The 27052-nt window shown below is 41.9% G+C and overlaps 1 protein-coding gene across 1 annotated transcript in view; it reads right to left on the bottom strand.

Annotated features, from left to right (window-relative positions):
* Nucleotides 1–22545: 22545 nt before the first annotated feature.
* LOC149445012 (putative cation-transporting ATPase 13A4) overlaps nucleotides 22546–27052 on the bottom strand; it is a 115961-nt gene continuing 111454 nt past the window's right edge. Inside the window, exons 29-30 of the mRNA XM_089654306.1 lie at nucleotides 25279–25359; nucleotides 22546–23837 (exon numbers count right to left, since the gene is read on the bottom strand). Of these exons, the coding sequence (XP_089510432.1) occupies nucleotides 23601–23837; nucleotides 25279–25359 (318 nt within the window). The 3' untranslated portion in view covers nucleotides 22546–23600. The remainder of the gene's footprint in view (nucleotides 23838–25278; nucleotides 25360–27052) is intronic.

The raw sequence follows: 27052 nt of genomic DNA, 5'->3' as shown, positions 1-27052 counted from the left end.
ACATAGTAAAACATTACTGTATCAAACCATTTCACATACATTTTGTCCCTAGTGCTTTGTCCTGTGCCCTGCCTGCATTTTTACTGTTCTTTCTGCCTGGAAACTGAGAAATGTCCATGGCATCCAAAAAGTGCCCCTGTAGGTCAAAAGCGGTTTTAGACCAGCTAGAGAACAGCGATAGTAAATTAGAACTACTTGTAGAATTGAGTGATAATGATTCGTGGGGATATTTGTCATCAGACAATGAAAACAATTTTGCAACTTTGCTCAGTGATGTGCGAACTTGGCGCTCTATTTCAAATTTCAGTGTTTTTGGTTTTATTATATTATTGAATTAAATTTATTATATTATTATTTTTTATGATTATTTATTAAATTATCATTTATGATTTCGTGTTCCAAATTTTAACATACCTGGGATGTTTACTAGACTCTTGTTTGGACAGATTTCAGTGAGTTATTCCTAAAAATTACAGGCCTACAATTAAAAAAATACATATTTCCATGCAAAAAAATGTACCGCTTTGAGCACAGAAAAACTGACATTATCAGACCGCTAGGGAGGCTACACTAATACTTTGTTGAAGCACCTTTTGATTTTATTACAGCACTTAGTCTTTTTGGGTATGAGTCTATCAGCATGGCACATCTTGACTTGGCAACATTTGCCCACTCTTCCTTGCAAAAACACTCCAAATTTGTAAGATTGCGAGGGCATCTCCTGTGCTTACTCCTCTTCAGATCACCCCACAGATTTTAGATCGGATTCAGGTCTGGGCTCTGGCTGGGCCATTCCAAAACTTCAATTTTCTTCTGGTGAAGCCATTCCTTTGCTGATTTGGATGTATGCTTTGAGTCATTGTCATGCTGAAAGATTAAGTTTCTCTTAAATTCAGCTTTCTAGCAGAAGCCTGAATATTTTATGCCAGTATTGACTTGGCATTTGGAACTGTTCATAATTCTCTCTTCCTTGACTAAGGCCCCAGATCCAGCTGAAGAAAACAGCCCCAAAGCATGGTGCTGCCACCATGCTTCACTGTGGATATGGTTTTCTTTTGGTGATGTGCAGTGTTGTTTTTGCGCCAAACATATCTTTTGGAATTATGGCCAAAAAGTTCAACCTTGGTTTCATCAGACCATAACATATTTTCCCACATGCTTTTGGGAGACTTCAGATGTGTTTTTGCAAAATTTAGCTGGGCTTGGATGTTTTTCTTCAAAAGAAAAAGCTTCCGACTTGCCACTCTACTCCATAGCCCAGACATATGAAGAATATGGGAGATTGTTGTCACGTGTACCACAGAGCAAAATATTCCTGCAGCTCCTTTAATGTTCCTGTAGGCCTCTTGGCAGCCTCCCAGAACATTTTTCTTCTCATCTTTTCATCAATTTTGGAGGAACGTCCAGTTCTTGGTAACGTTACTGTTGCGCCATATTTTCTCCACTTGATGATGACTGTCTTCACTGTGTTCCATGGTATATCTAATTGGAAATTCTTTTGTACCCTTTTTCCTGACTGATACCTTTTAACAATGAGAGTTCTCTGTTTAAATGATGGCAGGTGTGTACTGACTCCTGTTTAACATGATTTTGAATGTGTTTGCTTAATTCTGAACACAGCTACATCTCCAGTTATAAGAGGGTATACGCCACTCCCCCCACCAAAGATTTCAGTTTGTTTTTCAATTGAACTGTACAGTTTATAGATCACATTAAAGGTGGAAAATATTCTGAAATTATTTATCTTTGTCTAATTATTTTACATCACAGAAACCTGACATTTCAACCACTTGCCTACTGGGCACTTATACCCCCTTCCTGTCCAGGCCAATTTTCAGCTTTCAGTGCTCTAACACTTTGACAAATACTCAGTCATGCAACACTGTACCCATATAAAATTTCCATCCTTTTTCACACAAATAGAGCTTTCTTTTTGTGGTATTTATTCACCACTGTTTTTTTTATTTTTTGCTAAACAAAGTAAAAAGACCAACAATGTTATAAAATTTAGCAAATACGTAATTTGTTTTCATAAATTTTGACAAATGTATAATGCTACATTTCTTTGGTAAAAATAACACAAATCCGTGTATATTTGGTCTGTGTGAAAGCTATAGAGTATACAAGCTATGGTACCAATAATTGAAAATTGATGACACCTGATCACAACTGATGTACCGATGGCCTATCTCATTTCTTGAGGCTCTAACAAGCCAGGACTCTACAAATACCCCCAAAATGACCCCTTTTTGTAACGTAGACATTCCAAAGTATATAGTAAGAGGCATGGTAAGTTTTTTGAAGCTGCAATTTTTTTCCACAATTCTTTGGAAAATTAAGATTCCCCCCACCCCAGCAAAACTGTCATATTAACAAGTTATTTCTCACACACAGCACAGACATACTTGCAACTACATCCCAAAACACATTCTGCTACTCCTGAATATAACAATACCAAATGTGTGAGACTTTTCCACAGCCTGACTACATAGAGTCCCAACATGCAAGGAGCACCATCAGGTGTTGTAGGGACATAAATTACACATCTAACATCTTGACTACCTATTACATCTTTGAAGGCCCTGCAGCACCATGACAATAGAATTACCCACAAAAGACCCCATTTTGAGAAGTAAACACCCAAACATATATTCTGTGAGGTATAATGAGTCTTTTGAACATGTCATTTATTTCCAAAAGCTTTTGGAATATGAGGGAAGAAAATGAAAACATATATTTTTTTACACAAAGTTGTCCATTTGTAAGATATTTCTAACATATAGCATGTAAATACCACAAAATAAAACCCCAAATACATTCTGCTACTCCTCCTGAATATAACGATACCAAATGTGTGAGACTTTTCCACAGCCTGACTACATAGAGAGTCCCAACATTCAAGGAGCACCAGCAGGTGTTCTAGGGACATAAATTATACAGTACATCTAATATCTTGACTACCTATTACACTTTTGAAGGCCCTGATGCACGAGGACAATGGAATTACCCACAAAATGACCCCATTTTGAAAAGCAAACACCTCAACGTATATTCTCTGAGGCATAATGAGTCTTTTGAACATGCTGTTTATTTCCAAAAGTTGTCCAATTATAAGATATTTCTAACACATAGCATGTAAATACCAAAAAATACACCCCAAAATACATTCTGCTACCTCTCCTGAGTATGGCAATATGAAATGTGTGAGACTTTTCCACAGCCTGGCCATATACAGAGGCCCAACATCCAAGTAGCACCTTTAGGCGTTCTAAGGGCAAAAATTACACATCTAATTTCCTGACAACCTATCACATTTTTGAAGGTCCTAGCACCAGGACAGTAGAAACACCCACAAATTTGACTCAGTTTTGGAAAGCAAACACTCCAATGTATTTTTTATGAGGCATAATGAGTCTTTTGAACATGTCATTTTTTTCTACAAGTTTTCGGAAAATGTGGAAAAAAATTAAAACTTATTTTTGTTACACAAAGTTATCCGTTTATAAGATATTTCTAATACATAACATGTAAATACCACAAAATACACCCCAAAATACATTCTGCTACTCCTCCTGAGTATGGTGATACCATATGTGTAAGACTTTTCCACAGCCTGACCACATAGAGAGGCCCAATATGCAAGGAACACTATCAGTGGTTCTAGGGACATAAATTACACATTTAATATCTTGACTACCTATTACACTTTTGAAGGCCCTGCAGCACTAGGACAATGGAATTACCCACAAAATGATCCCATTTTGAGAAGCAAACACACAAACATATAGTCTAGTCTATGAGCATAGTGATTCTTTTGAACATGTAATTTTTTTCCACGTTTTCGGAATATGTGGAAAGAAAGTGAAAACATAATTTTTTTTACACAAAGTTGTCCATTTATAAGATATTTCAAACACATAGCGTGCAAATAACAAAAAATACACCCCAAAATGCATTCTGCTACCTCTCCTGAGTATGGCAATACCACATGTGTGAGACTTTTTAACAGCCTGGCCACATACAGAGGCCCGCAATCCAAGTAGCACCGTCAGGTGTTCTAGGGACATAAATTACACATCTAATTTCCAGACAACCTATAATTTTTGAAAGCTCTTCATATATCTAACATATAGCATGTACATCCCAAGAATTACACCCAAAAATACATTCTGCTGAGAAAATGATAAGCAAAAGATTACCTGTGGTTTTAGTAGTGCAGTTGTTCACAGAGGAGAGCATTGGTCCAGGCAGCAGGCAGGAACGTGGTCAGTGACATCAAAAGCAATTGTCCAGGCAGCAGACAGGATTATTGTGCATAGTCAGTACAGGAAGCAGGCAGAGATATCGTCAGCAGAGCCAAACCATTGGTCCAGGCAGCAGGCAGAGATGTGGTCAGCAGCAGCCAAAGGAATTGTCCAGGCAGAGACATGGTCAGCACAGCCAAAATAGCAGTCCTGGTAGTAGGCAGGAACATGGTCCATGGTACAGGTAGCAGGCAGAGGTGTGATAAGTTCATGTGGCAGGCAGAGGCATGTTGGCATTAAGTTGGCAGCAGGCAGGAATATCAGGCTTAGGGCCTCGGTCAGGTAAGACCTGGGCACAGGGGTAGAGGCTTCGTCCCACCCATCTCTTTGAAGCCTCTGGATTAACAGACACTTTTCTGGGTATTATAAAACCCGTAGAAAACAAAAAACTTTGTTTTCTCCACTCTGAAAAACTATTCTGAAGCCCCACACATATTTGAGACCCCTGTGTTATCTAAAATCCTACTATTACAGTAGCAGGGCAGAGGATTAGTCCAAGCGGCGGACAAAAAACATGGTCAATTAACAACTTGAGGTCAGTTCAGATGGCAGACAGAAACGTGGTTGACAGTTTAGATGGCAAGCAGATAAACAGGCCAAGGTTAGTTCCAGAGCAGGCTGAGGTATGGTCAGATTAGGCGGCAGGTAGAGGCGTGGTTGAATAACAGGCCAAGGTCAGTTCCAGAACAGGCAGAGGTATGGTCAGTTTAGACAGCAGGCAGTGGCATTGTCAAAAACCAGGCTAGGGTCAGTTCAGCAGCAGGCAGAGGCATGAGGAGTGAATGGCAGGAAATTTAGAATTACATTTACCATACTTCACTAATATTGTAGAGAAGTATGGTAACGGCGAAAACAGTTACCTATGCAGAGGCTTGGTAGGGAAGGACACTGAGGACAATAAAAACTCGTCTAACTCCTCTTCTGGAGCACACCCAACATTTTTTTACATCTTTGACCTCTTTCTCTGGGAGGCACTTTTTGGGAAAATGACGTTCGAGTCTGCTCACTGCATCTGAGCGAACACTTTCTGGTAGGCCTCCAGAGTACAAAAAGGGCAGTTACAATTTTTTTCCTGATGGCGAAGAAAGGACATGGGTGTTTTGGTGGATTTCCGATAGGTCACATATGTATTATAAATGGCCAAATTGAAAAAATAAATGGATACTTTTTTGTACCAATGGTGGGTAATTCTTACAGCAAGATAGGGCTGGATCATCTGATCACTTAAGTCGACTACCCCCCATGAACAAATTATAATCATGGACACATTCTGGTTTTTGGATTGTGCCATTTCTTCTGGTGACTTGCACATCAGTGCCATTGTGAATTGAAGAGAGCATGTAGATGTCTCGTTTGTCCCTCCACTTCATAGCCAATATCTCTTCGTTCTGAAAACTCACCGACTCCCCTTGCTGTAGTCTTGTGTTCACCAGCCTTTGCAGGAAACCCTTCCTACTAGCTCCCACAGTGCCACATGCTAGTGTTCTCTTTCAGTGAAGACTGAGGAAAAGGGGCAAGCTGGTGTAAAAAAGTATCAACATACAGATGATAACCCTTTTCAAGGATTGGAAATACAAGCTCCCAAATGACTTTTCCACTTGCTCCAATGTAATCTGGGCATTCAGGGGGATGCAGTTGGGTGATCTTTTCTTCATACATGAGGAAGGCGTACACATACCCTCTGTCACATAATTTATAGAGTTTAACCCCATATTGGGCCCTTTTGCTGGGGCTAAACTGCTTGAAGATCAGCCTGCCAGTGAAGGGGACAAGCGACTCATCCTCGCAGATATTTTTGTCCAGGACAAATAATTAGGCAAAATTTAAATTTGAGAAAAAATTAAGAAGTGGGCAAATTTTATACAACTTATCATATGCTGGGTCATATTGGGGAAGGCACTGGGTGTTATCTTTGTAATGGAGGATCATTAGATATCTTGTTTTGGGCATGACTAATGAGCAAATTGGAATATGATGGATTGGGTGGGTAGACCAATAGGAGTGTAATTGATTTTTTTTTTTGAGTCACATATTAAATCTGAGGCCCAAAAAGGTTCTAAATTCCTCCACTGTTAACTGCTTCCATTTGTAGGGACGGGCATAACTTGAATCTGGGTTGGTGGCTATGAATTGCTGGGCATAGAGGTTGCACTGGTCCACAATTGAATTTAGCAAGTCATCGGTAAAAAATCAATGGGGGGCAAAATTTTCTATGTTCACCTGGACTCCTGGTTGGGCAGTAAAAGGGGGGATGTTAGCTGCTTCAGAGTTAGGGGAAATTCATAGGGGGTTTTGAAGGGCATATGGAAGAGCAGCATGTGTCCTAACCTTGGCTGAGGTGACACCCCACTAGTACCTGGCCTTTCTTGAGGTTCTCCATTTTTGGTGGATGCCACTGTGCTACTTGCAGTAGCCTGTTCCTCACCAGAATGCCTTCATTTTCGTGGGCACACTTTCCTCCTCCTCCGATTTCTTTTTTTGTTTACAAACGATTTTATTGTACAAGAGTAGACAGTAGAACAACAGCACACTTTAAAAGTGATATTGTCAGCAAAAACAAGGCACTTTTGAAAAGTACAATACATAAAGGTATATTAACATAACAAAGAAGATAAGAAAAAAAAGAGGAAGTTACAAGTGCATGAAGTACGTAAACGACAAAATAGGTTAGGTGATACACCTGTCAATAGTACATGCCAGCCAACTTTTACTGGGGATGTTATTAAGCATGTAATAAGTGTCTGCAATCTCTCCATGACTCCCATTTTTTATCGTATAAGTGCAGCTTATCCAGTAGGGTATAATGAATGCGTTCCATAAGCATTACAGTGTCAATTCTGTGTAAAACGGAGTCTAAGGGTACAACATTGGACCTCCAATGTAGGGCAATAGACCATAAAGTGGCAATACATAATGTGTGTATCAATCTCAGATTGGCATCAGAGACCCCTGGGATATGGGCCCCCAACAAACAGGTCTGCATGGACAATCGTATCGGGGCGCCCGACAATAAGGTAGCGACCTCAGAAATCCTACGCCAGATCAAAGATATGGTCGGGCAATCCCAAAATATATGAACCAAAGTACCCGTGCAGTCACAGCCCCGAAAACATAGAGGGGACGTTTGTGGAAACAGTACATGTAGTCTTGACGGGGTATAATACCATCTGGTTAGAACTTTAAGGGCCGTCTCACGAACCGAAAGAGATCTAGAGCTCTTGCATATATTATCCACCATGGAATCCCAATCCTCATCCGAAAAAGTGACGCCACAATCCTCCTCCCATTTTCGTCTGTACAAAGGGGGAGCATGAAAAAGACAGATCAAAAATTGGTGATAAAGATTTGAGATAAGACCCCTACCCCTGGGAGAGTCACGGCTGACACGTTCAAAAAAGGAAATCGGAGAGGATGGGGCAAGGCCAAAGTGCGCTTTAAAAAAGTGCCTAATCTGTCTATAACGAAGGTACTCGCGAAGAGGAACATCAAACAACACGCGCAGCATATCAAAGGTAATATAAGATCCTCCTCTTTGGAAATCAGACAATCTGATAAAAGATCGATCATACCACCAACGAAATATATGAGGGGAAGAAAAGGCTACAACAAAAGTAGGATCCCCAAAAAATGACACACCTGGGGGAATAGAAGAGACTAGACCCAATTTAGATTTGTGTTTGGACCAAAGCGTCAGTGAGTGAGTCACTATGGAGTTATGAAAAACAGTCGATCGGGGGGAGATGTTAGACCATAAAATTCCCGGTAAATAAAAAGGGCGTATCGACTGAGACTCAAACTTGATCCACGGGATTTGAGAGTTAATAGTAGCCCATTGTGACAATTGCGCAAAGCGAGCCGAGAGATAATATAGCCAAAAGTTAGGAAGACCGAGACCTCCCGACCGTTGTGAGCGATACAAAATGGATGAGGCAAAACGTGGATGCTTATTTCCCCAAATAAAATTATTAATAGTCCGCTGAAAATGATCCAAAAAGGTTTTTGAGACCGGAACTGGAAGTGCTCTAAAAAGATAAAGCAATTTGGGCAAAATATTCATTTTAACCGCCGTGACTCTACCCAGAAAGGAGATATGATAACCGTGCCAGATCTTCAGTAGAGAGACGCGATACACATGGTGGATAATTAGCCGCAAATATATCCGAGTATCTGGGAGTGAGGTTAATCCCCAGATAGGATATCCTGTCCTTGACCCAGCGAAATGGGAAAGAACTACGGAGAGATGCACTTAGGGAGTCAGGAACATTAACAGGCATGACCACAGATTTGGTAAAATTAACGGTGAGACCTGACACTTTGGCAAAATCGTTCAATACAGCACACAAGTTAGGTAAAGAAGTCAACGGGTTAGTAATAAAAAGCATAACATCATCTGCATACATGCTCAATTTAAAATGTGAAACTAATAATGAATAGCCAGAAATATCCGAATGTGATTTAATCGCCAATGCCAAAGGTTCCAACACCAGCGCAAATAAAAGGGGTGAAAGAGGACAACCCTGGCGGGTACCTCTACCCAATGTAAAGAAGTCAGAGTTACAGCCAGGAAGCCTAATTCTCGTTTTAGGAGAGTCATACAGGGCATGTATGCCTGCCAAAAACCCCTCACTAAAGCCCATTTTCTGTAGCAAGGAGAACAAGTAGGGCCAAAGAACACTATCAAAGGCCTTGTTTATATCCAAACTCATCAACAGAACCTCTTTGGAATGTAAATTGGCGTCTTGAATAACATTTAGAGTGAGACGAATGTTATCAGTAATAAATCTGTCGGGAATAAAACCCGACTGGTCTGGAGAGACCAAAGAGGAGATGACAGGGGCCAACCGGTCCGCCAAAATACGGCTAAATATCTTTAGATCATTATTCATGACTGAGATTGGTCTATAGTTTTGTGGCAAACAGTGGTCCTTCTGTGGCTTGGGTATTAGAGACATGTTAGCCAATAACATCTCCTCAGGGAACCTACCCCCCTGCAAAACATCATTAAATAAAGTTATCAAGTATGGAGCCAATGTAGAGGCAAAATGTTTATAATAGCTAGCGGTAAATCCGTCAGGACCCGGCGCAGTAGAGCGCTTGAGCGCGCCTATCGCACATGTTATTTCCTCTAAAGTACAGGGGGCATTAAGAGTGACAATCTGAGAGGGTGTAAGGGCAGGGAGGGGTATAGAGTCCAGCCAAGAGTCCGACAGAGGGGCAGAATCCGACTGCGGAGGAGCTAGTAGTTTTGAATAAAAATGTTCGAAAATACCCAAGACTTCCTGAGGTAGAGATGAGATAGCACCCGAATTTGTGCGTAATTTATACACGTGTGGGGGGCGCAGAGAGTGGTTCAACTTCCTTGCGAACATGGTAGATGCCGAGTTACTATGTAATAGGAATGAGGCCTTCGACCAGCGAAGGGCCTTTTCAGTTTTTTGGGAAAGCAGGGCATTCAGTTCCAAGAGCTTTTGGGACAGTAGCTGTTTATTAAGCAGAGATGGATTAGCGACATGGCTTCTATAGTGTGCTTCTAATTCTCGGGTTAGAAGTAGTATTTGCTGCCAACGTTTTCTATTTCTGGATGAGGCCATGGAGATAAGTCGGCCTCGTAGGACCGCCTTGTGGGCTACCCAGAGTGTGGCTGGGGAAATATCAGGGGTTAAATTAGATTGAAAATATTCCTGAATAGATGTAACCACTTCCTGGCGAGAGTCGATATCGGTTAGCATAGAATCATTAAGTCTCCAAGAGAAAGGAGTAGGTGCCAATCCCACAAATGTGATAGATAAGGCCACAATACTGTGATCCGACCAGGGGCTCAAATGAATGCAAGCTACCTTAGAATTAGCTAGTAAAATTGGGGTACAATATATATAGTCTAATCTAGCATAAGAGTCATGTGGGTGGGAATAAAATGTGTAATCCCTGGCTCCGGTGTTGTGCGCTCTCCAGGCATCCACCAACTGGAGGGTATCTAATTTCTTAGTAAGGGATTTTGGGAAAGCCTGGGAAGAATGCGAGGGGGAACTACGGTCCAAAAGAGGATTTGCCACCAGATTAAAATCCCCACCCACCAAGAGATGAGGGGACAAAAACCTATCCAGAGTACCAAAAAATTTTGAAAAAAAGGTAGCTTGAGCTGAATTCGGTGCATATACAGTTGCAAGAAAAAGTATGTGAACCCCTTGGGATTACGTGGAGTTTTGCATGAATTGGGCATAAAATGTGCTCTGAACATCATCTAAGTCACAACAATAGAAGAACACAGTCTGCTGAACATAATACTACACAAACATTAGATGTTGCGATGGTATAATTGCACATAACATGTAAACATTCACAGTGCAGGGAGGAAAAAGTATGTGAGGCCCTAGCTTAATGACTTCTCCCAGAGCTAATTGGAGCCAGGAGTGAGCCAACCTTGACTCCAATCAGTGTGATGATATTGGATGTGTTGCTGACAGCTGTCCTGCCCTTAAAAAACACACACCTGTTTTGGGTTTACTGGTTTCAAGAAGCACTGTCTGATGTGAACCATGCCTCGCAGAAAAGAGCTCTCAGAAGACCTACAATCAAGAAATGTTGACTTGCATGAAGCTGGAAAGGTTTACAAAAGTATCTCCAAAAGCCTTGATGTTCATGTGTCCATGGTAAGACAGACTGTCTACAAATAGAGAAAGTTTAGCACTGTTACTACTCTTCCTAGGCGTGGTCGTCCTGTAAAAATGACTGCAAGAGCACAGCGCAGAATGCTGCATGAGGTAAAGAAGAATCCCAGAGTGTCAGCTAAAGACCTACAGAAATCTCTGGCACATGCTAACATTTTTGTTGACACATCTACAATAAGGAAACATTAAACAAGAATGGAGTACATGGGAGGACACCACGGAGGAAGCCATTGCTGTTCAAAAAGAATATTGCAGCACTTTTGAAGTTTGCAAAAGAGCACCTAGATGTTCCACAGCACTACTGGCAAAATATACTGTGGACAGATGAAACCAAGATTGAGTTGTTTGGGAAGAACACACAACACTATGTGTGGAGAAAAAAAGGCACAGCACACCAACATCAAAACCTCATCCCCACTGTAAAACATGGCGGAGGGAGCATCATGGTTTGGGGCTGCTTTGCTGCCTCAGAGCCTGGACGAATTGTTGTCATTGATGGGAAAATTAATCCCAGAGTTTATCAAGAGATTTTGCAGGAAAATGTACGACCATCTGTCCACCAACTGAAGCTCCGCAGAGGATGGGTGATGCAACAGGACAATGACCCAAAGCATACAAGTAATTCAACAAAACAATGGCTGCAACAGCACAGAATACGCCTTCTGGAGTGGCCCAGTCAGAGTCCTGACCTCAACCTGATTGAAATGCTGTGGCATGACCTTAAGAGAGCGATTCACACCAGACATCCCAAGAATATTGCTACACTGAAACAGTTTTGTGAAGAGGAGTGGTCCAAAATTACTCCAGATCGTTGTGCAGGTCTGATCTGCAACTACAGGAAATGTTTGTTTGAGGTTATTGCTGCCAAAGGAGGGTCAACCAGTTATTAAGTCCAAAGGTTCACATACTTTTTCCTCCCTGCACTGTGAATGTTTACATGTTATGTGCAATTAAACCATGGCAACATCTAATGTTTGTGTAGTATTATGTTCAGCAGACTGTGTTCTTCTATTGTTGTGACTTAGATGACGTTCAGAGCACATTTTATGCCCAATTCATGCAAAACTCCACGTAATCCCAAGGGGTTCACATACTTTTTCTTGCAACTGTACATTAGCAATAGTAAGTTCTCGACCTGAAAGGGTGCCTTTAAGAATGATAAACCTACTGTCCGGATCACGATACACATGTTGAACCTCAAAGGGGAATGAATTATGTAGAAAGATGGCTACGCCCCTACTCTTAGAGGAATGCAGGGTATAATACCCCTGCCTATAAGATCTATGAAAATATGTCGGGTGTTTTGCAGCTGCAAAATGTGTTTCCTGTAATAAGATAATCTTGGCTCCCAGTCGTTTATATTGAAGAAAGGCCGTTTTGCGCTTGTTTGGCGAATTGAAACCCTGGACATTATGCGAAATACATTGAATTACCATAGTAAACAGAGCTTATTACTATCATCATAAAAGTATACATTACAAAGATATCCCCTAAAATTAATTGGCTAGACATAGAGATCCGCAGGTCTATAGCAGACAGACGTACAGGTGGCAGAACCAGCCCAGGGGACCCCCCGGCCCCAAAATGGGGGGCCATGATGTCCATAGACCGACACAACACAATCCCCATGCACTAAAGTGTTGAAAAAAGAGAAGACAAAAAACAATAGAGAGGAGATTTGAAGAGCTCCTACAAATAAGGTAACTAAAGAACATGGATCAGGCTGAAAATTTGTCATACCTGATAAAACAAAAAGTTCAAATATTAAGGGGCCAAATGGGCCCAAACCCTGTCTCCCTAAAACATGGAAAACGGAACTGCCACCCCTCAATCGGGCGGCGACACTTCCGGCCATGTCAGGAGGCAGGGTGGGGTAACGTGTCAAAGAGTTGTGGAACCATAAACCAATGGGCGCAATTAAGAGGGACCAAAGACCCTTGTTATACCTTAACTCGTCCAGCTATCAATGCAAGGCACACACATATTACTCAGGATTATAAAATGAACATAGCAGTAACCATAGAAATACACATCCTGACAGCGTAAGATGTAAGAAACAAAATCCCTGTATCTCAATTCTCGGTAAAGTCATAAAAGACAATAGGCAAGACCAAGGACTATCAAACAATAGGTAATAGGCAGGTGAGAATGGACCTATCAACCCGGATCCTGTCTGACTCTCCTTCTATCTCTCCGTGGAGATGGGGTATGCCAAATGGGAGAGACACGAGGGGTGGAGGGTGGACGTTGAGGTGATGGGGCATCCGCTAGGCCCAGTTTGGCCAAGATTGCTCTACCTTCAGAAGGAGATGTAGCTATATATGTGCTCCCATTATGTGGAACAATCAACTTAAAGGGAAAGCCCCATTTGTAGCGAATACGAGCTGAGAACAGGACCGTTGTGACTTCTTTCATTTTTCTACGCTTCTCCAACGTGGCCGGGGAAACATCCGGAAAGATTTGTAAGACCGAGCCTTCAAAGGAGATCGTAGGGGTATTGCGAGCAGCTCTGAGTATTTCCTCTTTGGTCAAAAAGTCTCTCATGCACAGGACAATATCCCTAGGTGGCTTGTCAGTAGGAGGTTTAGGGCGCAGGGCTCTATGGATGCGGTCACAGGCAAAAGACCCAGGGTCACGATCCGGGAGGAGTGATTGAAATAATTTGGTCACGATTAAGGAGAGGTCAGACATAGACTCCGGGATTCCCCTGATTCGCAGATTATTCCTGCGATTGCGATTATCAAGGTCCTCCACCTGCGCCTGTAGTTGAAAAAAGGCCGTTTGTAAATGATCATGCTCTCTGGAAAGTTCACCATAGGCCAGGCTAAGTTCATCGTGTTTGGTTTCTAAGCGGTCTGTCCTGGAGCCCAATGTGGTTATTTCCTGAGAGAGAACATTAGTGCTTTTATGCAATTCTGATTGAAATTTGGCGGCTAGTTTGGCGTACATAGATTCCAAGCAGGACTCCAAGTCTCCTTTTGTAAGTTGCTGTGTATTTTCACTGACCAAGGCCGATAAGGGAGCGGTGGTATCCTGTGTGGGATCGGACAGGGATGCTCGCTCTGTATTGACTGGAGACATGTTACAAAGCTCGTGTGCCTTAAGTAGGTATGTTGTGAGGGACTTCTGGGCTTGTCCCTTTTTTTTCTTTGTGGACGGCATACAGGGAGTCTCCTGGGGGTGATCAACTGAAAATAGGATAATGAATGGAGATTATAACCCCAGGGGACCTATAACGCCCAAAATAGGTTTAGGGTTGTAGTTACATGAATGCGGTTAGATTCATCTGCGAGAACATTATATTGTAAAGATAATTAGCAAGTCATGGAAGGGTAGATAGGACATAGATCACAGTAACACGCAGATATAGCACACCAGAGCAGGATGATGGCACCAGATCCCAATCTAGGACACAAGAGGGACAAGTGGGAAGCAGAGGACCTCCAACACCAAGCACAGGGCCCTCCAGGGAGACACTCCACGGGGCAATATCAAGGCCCCAGTAGGCCTCTGAGCCCAACAGGGGCTGTGGTTACAGGAGATGGCAGGCTCCGGGGTCAGCAATGTGAGGCCCACTCCCAGGTCACTGCGGGGGGAGCTAATAATAAGAGGGCACCCGCATCCCCCACTCACTGTGACCAGATGGAGGCTCCAGACCGGTGATGCAGGCCGCCGCCACCGCGGGAAGCAGCAAGGCTCAGTGGCGTCTCTCCCCCAGTCCCAGCAAAGCAGAGGGCGCCGCGGATGTCCCCAGGCGATCTCCCACAGCCCGGATGGCAGCAGGTGCGGATGGGAGAGCCGATGGGTGGCGCCGGAGCCCCGGCCCGCGCGGCCGCACCAGGCCGCGGACGTCAGCCGCCACGAGGGGCGGAAATATCGCCCGGGTTCCGACTCCCCGGGATCAGGGATACTACCCGGGACCTCCGCCGGCACTCCGTGATCCGCTGCCGCACGGATGGCAGCGGACTGAAAAGCTCGGCACCGGATGGCAGCAGGTGCGGATGGGAGAGCTGATGGGCGGCGCCGGAGCCCCGGCCCGCGCGGCCGCACCAGGCCGCGGACGTTAGCCGCCACGAGGGGCGGAAATATCACCTGGGTTCCGACTCCCCGGAATCAGGGATACTACCCGGGTCCTCCGCCGGCACTCCGTGACCCGCCGCCGCACGGATGGCAGCGGATCTAAAAGCTCGGCACCGGAGCTCCGGATTATGCGGCCGCTCCGGTCGCCATCTTGGACACGCCCCCTCCTCCTCCGATTCTGTAGGAGACCCACTACTTAAATGGGCTCATAATCCAAATCAGAATCAGACTCTGAGAGCTCTTCGCTGCTGTCGACGGTCATGGTTAGGATTTCGTAGGCCTCCTCACAGGAAAATAATTTTTTAGACATACTGGGACAGATGTGGCTGCACTGATGGGTGCTGATGAGGCTGCTCTAATGAGACTGCACTGCTAGGTGCTAATGAGGCTGCACTGCTGAATGCTAAAGATGCTGCACTGCTGGGTGCTAAAGATGCTGCACTGCTGGGTGCTGATGAGACTGCACTGCTGGGTGCTGATGAGGCTGCACTGCTGGGTGCTGATGGGGGTGCACTGCTCAGTGCTGATGAGGGTGCACTGTTGGAAATGCACGGATAGGTGCTAATGAGGGTGCACTGATGGGTGCTGATGTGAAGTGATGAGGCTGCACTAATGGGCACTGATGAGGGTTGCACTGATGTTCAATAATGCACTGCACTGAAGCTGCACTGATAAACTGCCACTGATGTGCACTGATGGGTGCTAATGAGGATCCAGTGATAGGGTGGCACTGATTTGTATGAATAAGTGGCACTGATGTACACTGATAAGCTACAGTAATTAGGTAGCATTGATGGTAACTGATGAGCACTGATGGTAACTGATGAGCATTGATGTGCACCGATAAGCTGCAGTGATGAAGCAGCACTGATGAGCACCTATAAGCTGCAGTGATAAGGCAGCATTGGTGGACACTGATGAACCCTCACTAATGGGCACTGATGAGCAGTGATGAGCCCTTGCTGATGAGCACTGATATGCACAGCTGGGCACCAAGGAGCACTGATATGCACTGATGAGCACTGATGAGCACTGATGAGCACTGATGAGCACTGATATGCACTGATTCAGAAGAAAGCCTCCCTAACTGATTGTGGCTTGCCTTTGTCTTTAATTTCCCTGACTGTTTGATGTATGTTGCTCTTGCCACAACATTTTAATCACAGTGGGATATTTTTAGGTTGGGGCTAACATTTAACTTTACTGTAACGTGATTCAATAAAGTGTGTTTTGATATCCATTCATCCCTTATACTGTATTCAGTTCTTTGTTTTTTGCATTTTGCTTGGTTTGAGATAGTGGTATCCAAACTCTTGATACTTTATATTCAATTCACAGGATTTCTTTATGTATTTTATTGCCTCAAACGGAGCAGCCTAGGTGGACAGAGTTGGAAGAACTCCTGGATGTTATTATGTTTATATTTAATTTTCCAATTAAATGTTCTACAAGAAACCTAAATGAAATATTATGGTCTGTTTTACATTCTGTATATTGGTGGACATATTGCCTCATTTTGTAGAACATATTGCCTCATTTTTAGAACAATAAGGGCATTGTAAATAGGTGTGCCAGCTATAACACTTTGTTGATATATTTCCACAATTTAAAAAACAGAAGTTGAATTTGAATGTTGGCTTTCAGAATGACACTTTGCAGTACTGACACAAACATGCCTGCTGAAACCATCCCCGTTCTTCAGTTAGGAAATGTGTTACCAGTGATTATATTTATGGCATTCACAATCACAACACATTGGTTACACATGCATTTTGTACATACACCAACAGTGAACATGCTATGACTAACCCTACTGTATGGTTATCAATGTGATGTTGTAAGAAATTGCTGGGGAGGCCAAAACAGATGGCATGAAATTAATCAATCCATGATGACACTAGAAGTGCTGCAACGTAGCATGCTCCTCCAGAATACTGATGGTATGGGTATTTGGGTATGTAGTATAAACAGTGGGCCTCCAGAGCCTACAGCGGTGTTAGTATGAGCCACGCACCGGAAGTGACATCCAGATGCGCACCAGAAGCGACCTCAGATGAACCACAAGCAAACCAAAACAGGTGCCACCCCAGCAATTTCTTACAGAAAACCGGTATGTCAGCCATACTCTACTTCTGCCACCATCATGGTTCAGATGTCATATTGAACAATCCTCTATGACTTACTAAGCTGTTTCAAGCATTGACTGTTAGGAATTCTTTCATCATGATTTATGAAACTTTTACCTTTTATTATACTGGATTACATGTGTCTGTTGACAATACTGTGATTACATTCGGAAATTCTAATTGAATTAGCACTATATTGTGGCCTTTATCCATAGAGCTCTTTTTTTCTGTTTTCTTTTGATTTTTATTGTGCCCACACACATTCTGACAATGAAATCCTTAACTTAGAGCAGCATTCAGGGAAGTAAAAAAAAATGTCCAAATTTACTAGCATACTAGCAGGAGCGTATTCGCATGATGTATACTGTTCACATGTTAAAGCTTGTGCTAATGTGTGCTGTTTTGACCACCACTGGTCTGGGTTGAAATGTATATAACAACCATCAATGTGTAGCCAGAGGCACCTATGCTGCTGATTACACGCCATAGATATGATAGATACCACAGTCATTCATATTGCATTGCTATTGGCGGTTCTTATGACCATTAGATTTACAATCAGGATGTGGGGTGGAGAGTCTACTGTTGTCAGCTTCACAATGCTGAATTTTTTACAATGTATTAACGGACATGAGGCCAGCATAGTTTAGGGTGTTGCAATTCCTTATTGTGTCTGCCCCAGCCAATCAAATTATACACAGGCAAAAACAGCTCCTTCCACTGACAATCAGAGTACATCTGATGTGGAACCACAACACCCCAACCATGCTTACTCAAGTTGCCTAGCTTCTTTAATTTCTAGTGTGCAGGCAGCTTAAGCCACATAGATTCCATTATTGCTAGGATGCAGCTAGCTCAAGGTACCTAGTGTCCTTTATTGCTAGGATGCAGATGGCTCGGACAAAATGAACAACATTTTACACAGGATCTTCCTGCCTGCTCCTGGCAGCAAAATCCAACAGCGAAAGGCCCAATTTATTATACCTAGCCTTATAAACATGCCCCAAAGGTTCAAAAATATTTCAAGTATTCACTGTTATCCTTTATGAATTAAGAATATGGTAAAAAAATATTAATTTCATATCAACTGTAATTTGCCTGTTTATATGAGATACTCAATATGAATTTTACAATCAATGTTTCTTGAGCAAGGGGAAAAGGAGGTACATGGTATCGGGTAGACAGAAAAAAAAATGTTATCTTGACAAAAATGCATCAAAGGCGGTAATCTTGTAGGATATTAGGTTGGGAACATAAAGAAAAGGGGGGCAGGTAGGCAGAGGGAGGGAAGGAGGGGGTATTTACTGTTGTTTAATAGGCAATAAGAGCAAAGTGTACCCTGCTGGGTGACAATTATAACTTCACTCTATCTGTGTACATGAAAGATGAAACCGTAAAAGGGGCATGCACATAAATATGAGCAGCACAGTGGCTAAATGGTTAGCACTTCCGCCTGGCAGTACTAGGGTCATTGGTTTGAATCCATGGCACCACCTGCCTGGAGTTTGCATGTTCTCCCTGTGACTGCGTGGGTTTCCTCCGGGTACTCCGGTTTCCTCACACACTCCAAAGACATGCTGGTAGGTTAATAAGCTCCTTTCTAATTTGGCCCTAGTAAGTGTATGAATGTAAGTTAGGGACCTTAGATTGTATACCCCTTGAGGGTTAGGCACTGATCTGAATGTATAAAATATATATGTAAAGCGCTGCGTAAAATTGATGGCACTATATAAGTACCTGTAATAAATAAATACATTAATATCAGACAATGGCTTCATTCATTCAAGGTTGTTAATGTGGACCCATGGAAAAAGACCACAATCCAGTGTTTTTCTTTTTTTATTTTTGCCAGGCCAGATTTTGAGGAAATACATCATATTGCACCCAAACCATGCTCTTGTAAGCTGAATATTAGGTTGATATAAAAGACACAAATGAATGCATCTCTGTAACTATTAAAACACAATTAAATTTATATTATTACATACATGTAGCATAAGTTTCTAATTTGACTGGGAAAATGAGGAAGGGTTGTAACCCTTGTAGCTGCTTGAAAAAGGAGTTCACTTTCGCCTTCCACGGCCAGTGCATGCTCCCAAACGCGTCGCAGTGCACCCTGGGATCTGACGTCATCACGGCCACGCCGCCACTACGTTCCAGCGTGCGTTCCATCCGGCTCTGAGGGAGGACGTGCATGAAGGCTGGCCTCACCGCTGTTCCCCCTCCAGCCACCACGCTGTTCCAGCCGAGAGCTGACCTCCCCACATCGCAGAGAGATGACGGCTCTTCACCCGGGTTACCACCCCACCGTTAACGATTGTTAACCACGGTTTTTATGCTTATGATTACTTCACACATGTGAGTGTTTCTACATTTAGACTTGAATTAAAAGACTTATTGCACTTAGAGGCGCTTCTCTCCTTTTTCTCATCTAATTTGACTGGGCCTCAGACTTGTGCGGTCTCTGTAGAGAGAAGCTTATATGTAAGTAGAAGCCCAAGAGCCATTCAGGTTATGTTCTCACAAGAAGCAAGCTTATAAGAAGAGAAAGCAGAGTGACAAATGAGTTGGGCTCATTAATTTCACTGTCCAGTCACAGGCTAGAGTAGGTCCAACGCAGGGGCGGACTGACAACTCATGGGGCCCCCGGGCAATAGGGGATCATGGGGACCCTGTGTCCTTGCTCAAACTCAAAAAAGCCTATGAAAAAGGTACCGGGGCATCTCATGGGGCCCCCTACTGCCCCCGGGCCCTCGGGCAGTGCCCGAGTTTCCAAATGGTCAGTCCGCCCCTGGGTCCAAGATGACCTGGTTTCAGATGATGTTGGTTGAACTATTCTAATCATCAGACATCTAATGGTAGAAAAGAAGTACTGTCAGGGAAATCCCCATTTTTAAAAAAAGTACCTTTTTCCTAATAGATTTACAGCTGTCACATGACCCAGCTCTTTCCCAGCCTGTCTGCAGGGAAAAATAAGTAGAGCTTCTAGTCCTCTGCTACTGGTCACGTGTTAAAAAAAACTCAGTCTTTTGGATACAGAGTAAAAATAAATAATTAATATCAATAAATTGTCATACAAATATATGTTTGAAATCAAATCGTTATTATTTTTTGGCAATAACATGCTGTGGGTGGATTTTTGCCAATCACAGAATGTGTTACACCCCTTCCAGACTGTATGTTAGAAAACCAGCAAGGTAACACCTCCATTAATCAAGATTTTATATCCCACCCCCATTGTGTTTAGCTGGTTAGTGGGCATGGAGGAGAAAGGAGGGTCTGGGATGTCATTTACTACTGCATACTGTATGCACCCACATGGGTGACTCTACAGTCACATGGGCTGCTCAGATGTGACAGAGAGGAAATGCTCGGAATAGAAACTCACTGAAAACTGAGCATGTGCACTAGATACCACCTCTGCTCTGCAAAATCCATATATCATAATAATCATATACAGTACACGTGTTTATCATCTCTCACAAAGATCACAGTACTCTGCTGGACAATGCCTTCATCAGCTTTTTTCCGTCAGAAGCATGGATGCATATTTGTTTGGGCATTATCCTAAACCATCATCCAGGGTCAGCATCTACTCCGTGAAGTGCTTACTATAGATAACTCAAGGAATGATTGCAGCAGACCTGTGACATCATCTTGACCTAGGCAAACTGACTGACAAAGAACTACTTTTTAAAGAAGAAAGCTGAAGCTTTGCATAAAAAAAAAAATTATATTGTTGCTGTACATTGTGACATGCCTGGAATTTATTTGTACAGACCAAAAAGTTACAAAAAGGTTCACTTTATATCAAAGTCTTGCCCCATTAAAAACATTTTTGCAGAATAATATTCACATTAAAAATCTTTGGATGAAAATGTTATATAATTAGTTCATGTGAAAAAAAACAGGCATTTTGTATGACAAAAAGGTATAACTGTCTCACAGACAAAAGTATAAATAGGTACTCTGCTGGAGGTACATCACTACCAAGTAGATTTACATTGAGGTGGAATTAAATAACCAGCAGTCAGACAGACATACTTTGGAATCATATCATATAGTTCATACTTCTGACATCTCTTTTAAGTAGTGAAATGGATTAATGCATTTTTTTTTATTTCCCACAAAGTGATAAATGTGTGCTCTGGAAAGTAATTTATCTTTATTGTCCATTAAAGTGGTTCATCTTTCCCCAGAAGTAAGGGAGGCTGCACGGGGCAGCCTGAGTGTGTATGTCTGCACAGTGCAGGTGCAGTTGGTGTCAGAGCGGCAAGGAGCTTCAAGAGAGCCAGGGTGTCACAATAACTCTTATTCAGAGGCCAGGAGTGGAACCAGGAGAAGTGGGTGATACAGTTAGGCTACGTTCACACTAGCATTGTGTGCAGGTGGCAGAGAGGCGTTTGGGAAGCGTTTTTACCACTTCCCAAACGCCTCTGCCAATTCTGCACATTACAGCACATGGTGCTGTTCTAACAGGAGCATTTGCGTCGCATCGCGTTGCGTCGCGGCAAAACGGACGCCTCTGGTCGAGTCAGGAGGCGTTGAAGCCTCCTATTCTAGTCTATGGTGCCGCTCCGCAAACGCCCAGCCAGCATTTGCGGTGCGGTTGCGACACAGTTGTGGGGCGTTTGCGGAGCGGTAACACCATTCAAACTGCATTATAGGCATTTGTGGGGTGTTTTTAATGCTCGGCAAATGCCTAGCAACTTCCACTAAATCGCGCATGCGGCGTTTGCGGAGCGTTAAAAAACGCTCCGCAAACGCCGGACCAACACTTGCCAAACGCTATAGGGGCGTTTGGCAAGCGTTGGTAAAACAGCCAAGTGTGAACGAGCCCTTAGAAACACTGGTAAGCAGAGCACCGGTACTGCTATCAGGGGAGCCAGTTGGCTTGGCATTTCGATTGTTTGTGTTCATGGTGGAAACTCCTGCATTGGCAACTGAGTTCTGTATGAACTTCTATGTTCTCTTAAATAAAAGTGGGCTGTCATGCTTTAAAATACAATTCGGACTGGTACAACTCATTGAAAATAGCATCTACCACATGAGCATATTCACCCCAACATCACAATAGCAGCATAACCCAATAGTCTCTAATTGATTGCCTGAATCCTGTGTCCCTTCGTGAACTTTGAGAAAAAAATTTTTGGGAAGTGCAAAAAAACCTATTATTAAACTTTAAGTACATGTGGTAGGGCTTGCTGATAAATGTTTGTTGCCTACGTGTTTCAAAACTGAGTTGGGAGCAACCTTACATTCTGTAGTGAGCTTTCTGATTTGTTTGTAGCCGTGATTCTTCCAGCTTTCATACTGATGCTGTGATGTACTAGGTAACATTAAAGAAAGATCACAGGATCCATCCCATAGACATTCTTATTTTACTGTATGTTTTTAACATTTGTTTTCCAATTGACAATAAGAGTATAAAACATCAAAACTTTATTTGCTTTATATCAGTTGTTCAATGTGGGGAACTTATCAATGTCCTACTCCCAATTGAGGTGTCCGTTTATGACACAGAGAATAGCTGCGATTCAACGGATCTCAGCTATTCTCTGGTCATTCACAGTTTATGACACTCAGGAGATCATGTCAGCCCTTCACTGGACATCTGTGTTCTCCCTCCAGATTCTCCAGCACAGAGCTGGAGAATCAGAGGGACTGCAAACTAAGCAGAGATAATTTACCTCTGCTTAGTAAACTGATCTTTTACTGTAATCTCACGAGATTATAGTAAAATCAGCCGTTTTCCAGAGTTTGTAGACCATTCTCCAGCGTTTGGAGACCGTTCTCCCTTCGTTCGGAGAACTGCTTCATAAACTGCATTCACAGGAGAACTGTGTTCTCCAAGAATGCCGGAGAACTGAGCAGCGATCTATTACCGCTGGTTCATAAATGGACACCTGAGTCTTGGACAGAATGGAGAAGGGATTGAAGTGCTTTCATTTTTCTTTATGTTCACTTGTGTCCCCACTGGGGAAATGTTGAATATTTTAAAAGAATGCTGCTCACATTCCTCAATGCTTGGTTAAAGTCAGGTGCGTGACTTTCAATGGTACCGCAATAGTGAACAGTGGCCAGATTTCCCTCATTTAGGCCAGAAAGTGATGCAAAATCTCTACAGTGGAGACACAGACTTTTAATTCTGTAAATTAGCGAAGGGTTAGAACATCTCTCAGGTTATTATTACTGCCAATGTCTTCCTGACAACTGATTCCCTCATCTCTCACCCTGTTATCACAAAGACCTTTCAGGAAATTTTCAGTAAAAGGATACAGAGCCCAAGCCTATTTTTTTTTTAAACAGAGCTTCCTTCACATAAAAACTTGAATGAAATATTATTTCAGCAGACTTTCAGTTTCCAATAAATAATGTCAGAAAAAAATGTGTTTAAACTCTTTATATTCCCATTCATCTTGTCAGTTGTAAGAGTGCATCCCATTTGAAAGATCATCCTGCTGGAAAGCTGGATTATTGTAGGTTTCACTGTGTCCATTGGTCATCTTTTCACTATTGCTATAAATTGTTTTCCCAATCAGTGGCCATTCTGTGTCCTCTGCCAATGTTGTTCGAAGAATTTTATACTTACTCCCAGGCTTTACATTTAAGCATCTCTTCAAGGCTACCCAGAGAGCTCTATTATCCAAAATAAATTCCTGAAAAGATTTAAAGGAACTTTCAGATATGAAAGCTTTCATATGCAATGATTATGCAAACAAATATGGTATTTCAGTCAGTAACAAGGACATATGATACACCCATATAAAATGCCTTCCTATACAATAACATTTTTAAACCTACAACAGAAATGCAAAGCAAGCACTGTGATGCCTTTGTGTATCTTTTAATGTTTTCTTGGGAGCCCTGAGCCCTTGAAACCTGGGGCACTCTAATATGCCAATGTGGATTTGGAACAGGAGGTCCAATTACAAGATAGAAAAGGATAGCCTGCCAAGGCATTATTTGTGTAAAGGCATGCTACAGGATTTAGGGAACCCTGGGTGCTCAAAAAAACATTTAGAGGTACAAGTAGGCACTGATGTATGCCTATTTACGGTAACATCATAGATTTACAAGTTTTATAATGTGGAAAAGGTTGCTTTAAACACCTAATATACTATATTCCTGTAATAAACAGAAATTGAACATTTTGCCCATGTTTAAATGAAAGTTGCAGAATATCTCTTTAAGCCTTGTACACATGATAAGAATATCAGACGAATGATCGTCTGGTTTTTTTTACATGTGATTCTCATATCAAAACAAAATAGATTTTTAAGATTATGAAAATACTCATAAAACAGAATACAGCTCCCGCAATGATGTAATGTTTTGTATTGTATTGTAATGTATTCTTTCATTACCGAGCATGCATGGGCTTGATAACTTGATTTTTTTACCAACGAATACTGTACTGATTAAACGAAAATCATTTGTTCTGTTATCGTATGAGAAAAATTTTCATGCTTGTCCCTTTCGATAATTTTGCATGAACTGTTGTGATTGTCTCTTGAAAGCTATGTACTAATGATCAGTTTATTGTATGATCATTCCCAAAGCAGTATTTTCCGTTTGCTATTCTCTTCATGCGTACTAGGCTTACGATTCCAAAGGTAAATCTGTTTATTAATCTAAATATAGCCTATTAAGTTTTTGAAGGTGAGGAGACTACAGGTATGCAAATCAGCCAATGTACTCAACGACAACTTAAATTGGAAGGAACTATAGTTTGCTAAGGACAATAAGTTACATGTTTTCTTGCTTCCAGTTTTTAAATTGAAGTCCTAATCTTCCAGGCTTTTATTTTGTAGCTTTGCACATAGATAAAAGAGGCATTTGTAAGAATATCGCATAATAGCAACCACAAATGTAGAAATGCAGTATCTACATGCAATGGGATCTACAGTCTCCCTCTCAGTAGACATGTAATGTTGGAATTTTGGAGGCATGGTCCAAAGTCAGTAAACTACTGGTTTACTTCTCAAATGCAGTTACCTGTATGTTCTAATAAAACATTTAACAATATATTGTAAAGGTTATTTTTTTTTTTAAATACCAAAAACCATATAAAATAGCCTCATTCACAATAATACTGACCTCCACTAGGAATGTTACCACCAGATTTACAACCAGTAGTACTATGATATGTATCCTCCAGCTGGTAGGTGTACAGCAAAGCTGAAAACAAAGGAAAATCAACTAATTATCTAGATTTCATTTAAAGTTAGGTACACTCAATTGAAGCAATTCATTCTTATGTTTTTTTCACCCTCAAAATTTTGTTTAATTCCCTCTCTGCTTTAGCTACTGAGAACTTTGTCTAAGGCTAGATTCACACCTATGCAGGTTGCGTTTGAGCTGTTTCAGCATTGTATTTTGCATTTTTGCACTTGCGTTTTATATGCTTTTTTTCCCCACGTTTTTCATGCGCTTTGCATTTTTTTTTCTTTTTTGGAAGTTTTCTTATTGCTAGGCAGATTTAAAATGCTTTCAAAATGTCACAAAAACACCACAAAAATGCAATACATGCTTTTCTGCAGCGTTTCCATTGAAGTCTATAGAAACAAAAATGAAACTTTTTGCGTTCAAAAAAGTACCTGACCCTTTCCAAAAAAACGCATTGGGTGAAAACGCACAGGTGTGAACATGTCCCATAGGAAATCATGTTAGATGGACTGTACTGTGTTTCTGCAAAACACTTAGGTGTGAACCTAGGGTCAGTGACATCTCACATTTCCACATGTTAAAGTAATACTAAATCCTATGTACGTTTTACCTTACAAGTAGTAGAGGAGGGCACTAAAGGTAGGGGAGTGACAGGATTCTGCTACTTGCCAGGGGCCAGGTGTTTCAATGGAAGCACACAGCTCGAGCCAGGTTGCATGTGTGTATCTTTTGCTGCCTGATAAATACAAGTAGATAGATATAGGTAGAAAGATGGGTAAAGGAGATATCCCCAAACAGGAGGAGGGAGTGTTTCAGCAGTTTGGCAATTGTGGATTAAACCAATTATTTTTTGTGTATTATTTCTCCATGTAACTGAGTGTATCCTATGCCTACATACTTTTTTTCTAACACATGTCCCTGTTTTCCATTTCAGAAAGTAGGGAGGTATGAATCTACACACCGATAGACTAAAAGCCAACCATAGATGGATTGAAATTCATTTCGATTTATCTAATCACTGCCGGCGGCTATAGCTGTTGGCAGTGATCATTGTATTATGTAGGTGAGGAAGGCTCTCCACCAACAGAACACAATAGCGCTGCGGGAGGGATTCCCCCATCAACTCAGTGTCTGTGTCAGAATCAAGCAATTTTCTTTCCTTCAATCAGTGGTTGAATTATAGAAAAGTGCACAATGTAGGGCTAGCCTAAATCTTGGTTCACACCTGTGAACCTGTGATGTGTAGGGGTGCCATTAAATTTAATGGCACCCCTGTGTGTCTGCTAAAGTGCAGCACGTTTTATCTGTGGGTTGGTAACCAGTGCGATTATGCACTGGTTGCCAGCATGTATAGTTGGGAACCTAAACTAAGGGCCTGTTTACACTATGCACAAACTGTTGGCAATATATAAATTCTGTATAATAAGAAGAAGAATAAAAATAAAAAAAACGAATTTAAAAAAGCTATACAAAAAAGCTACTTTGTCAGCTTGCAGTCACATTTGTTTCTGTCCATTTATGTGCATTTTTATGTATAGTTCTGTTGTTTTTTTCTTTAATGGCATGCTTCCTCTGATCTAATTGTGGGTGAGACGTGCATTTCAGCGTGGTGCGTTTTTGTTTGTTTATTTGCATTCATGTGTGATGAAACGTAGACATATTGTATTTTAATGCACATCCGTAGAATGCATATAAACTCAGCATT

The sequence above is a fragment of the Staurois parvus genome, unplaced genomic scaffold (assembly GCF_062004578.1).
Source record: "Staurois parvus isolate SC_StPar_1 unplaced genomic scaffold, SC_StPar_1.0 ptg000750l, whole genome shotgun sequence".
Classification (NCBI taxonomy): domain Eukaryota; kingdom Metazoa; phylum Chordata; class Amphibia; order Anura; family Ranidae; genus Staurois; species Staurois parvus.
Note: the sequence above shows the minus strand (reverse complement) of the source record. Positions and strands in the feature narration are given on the sequence as shown.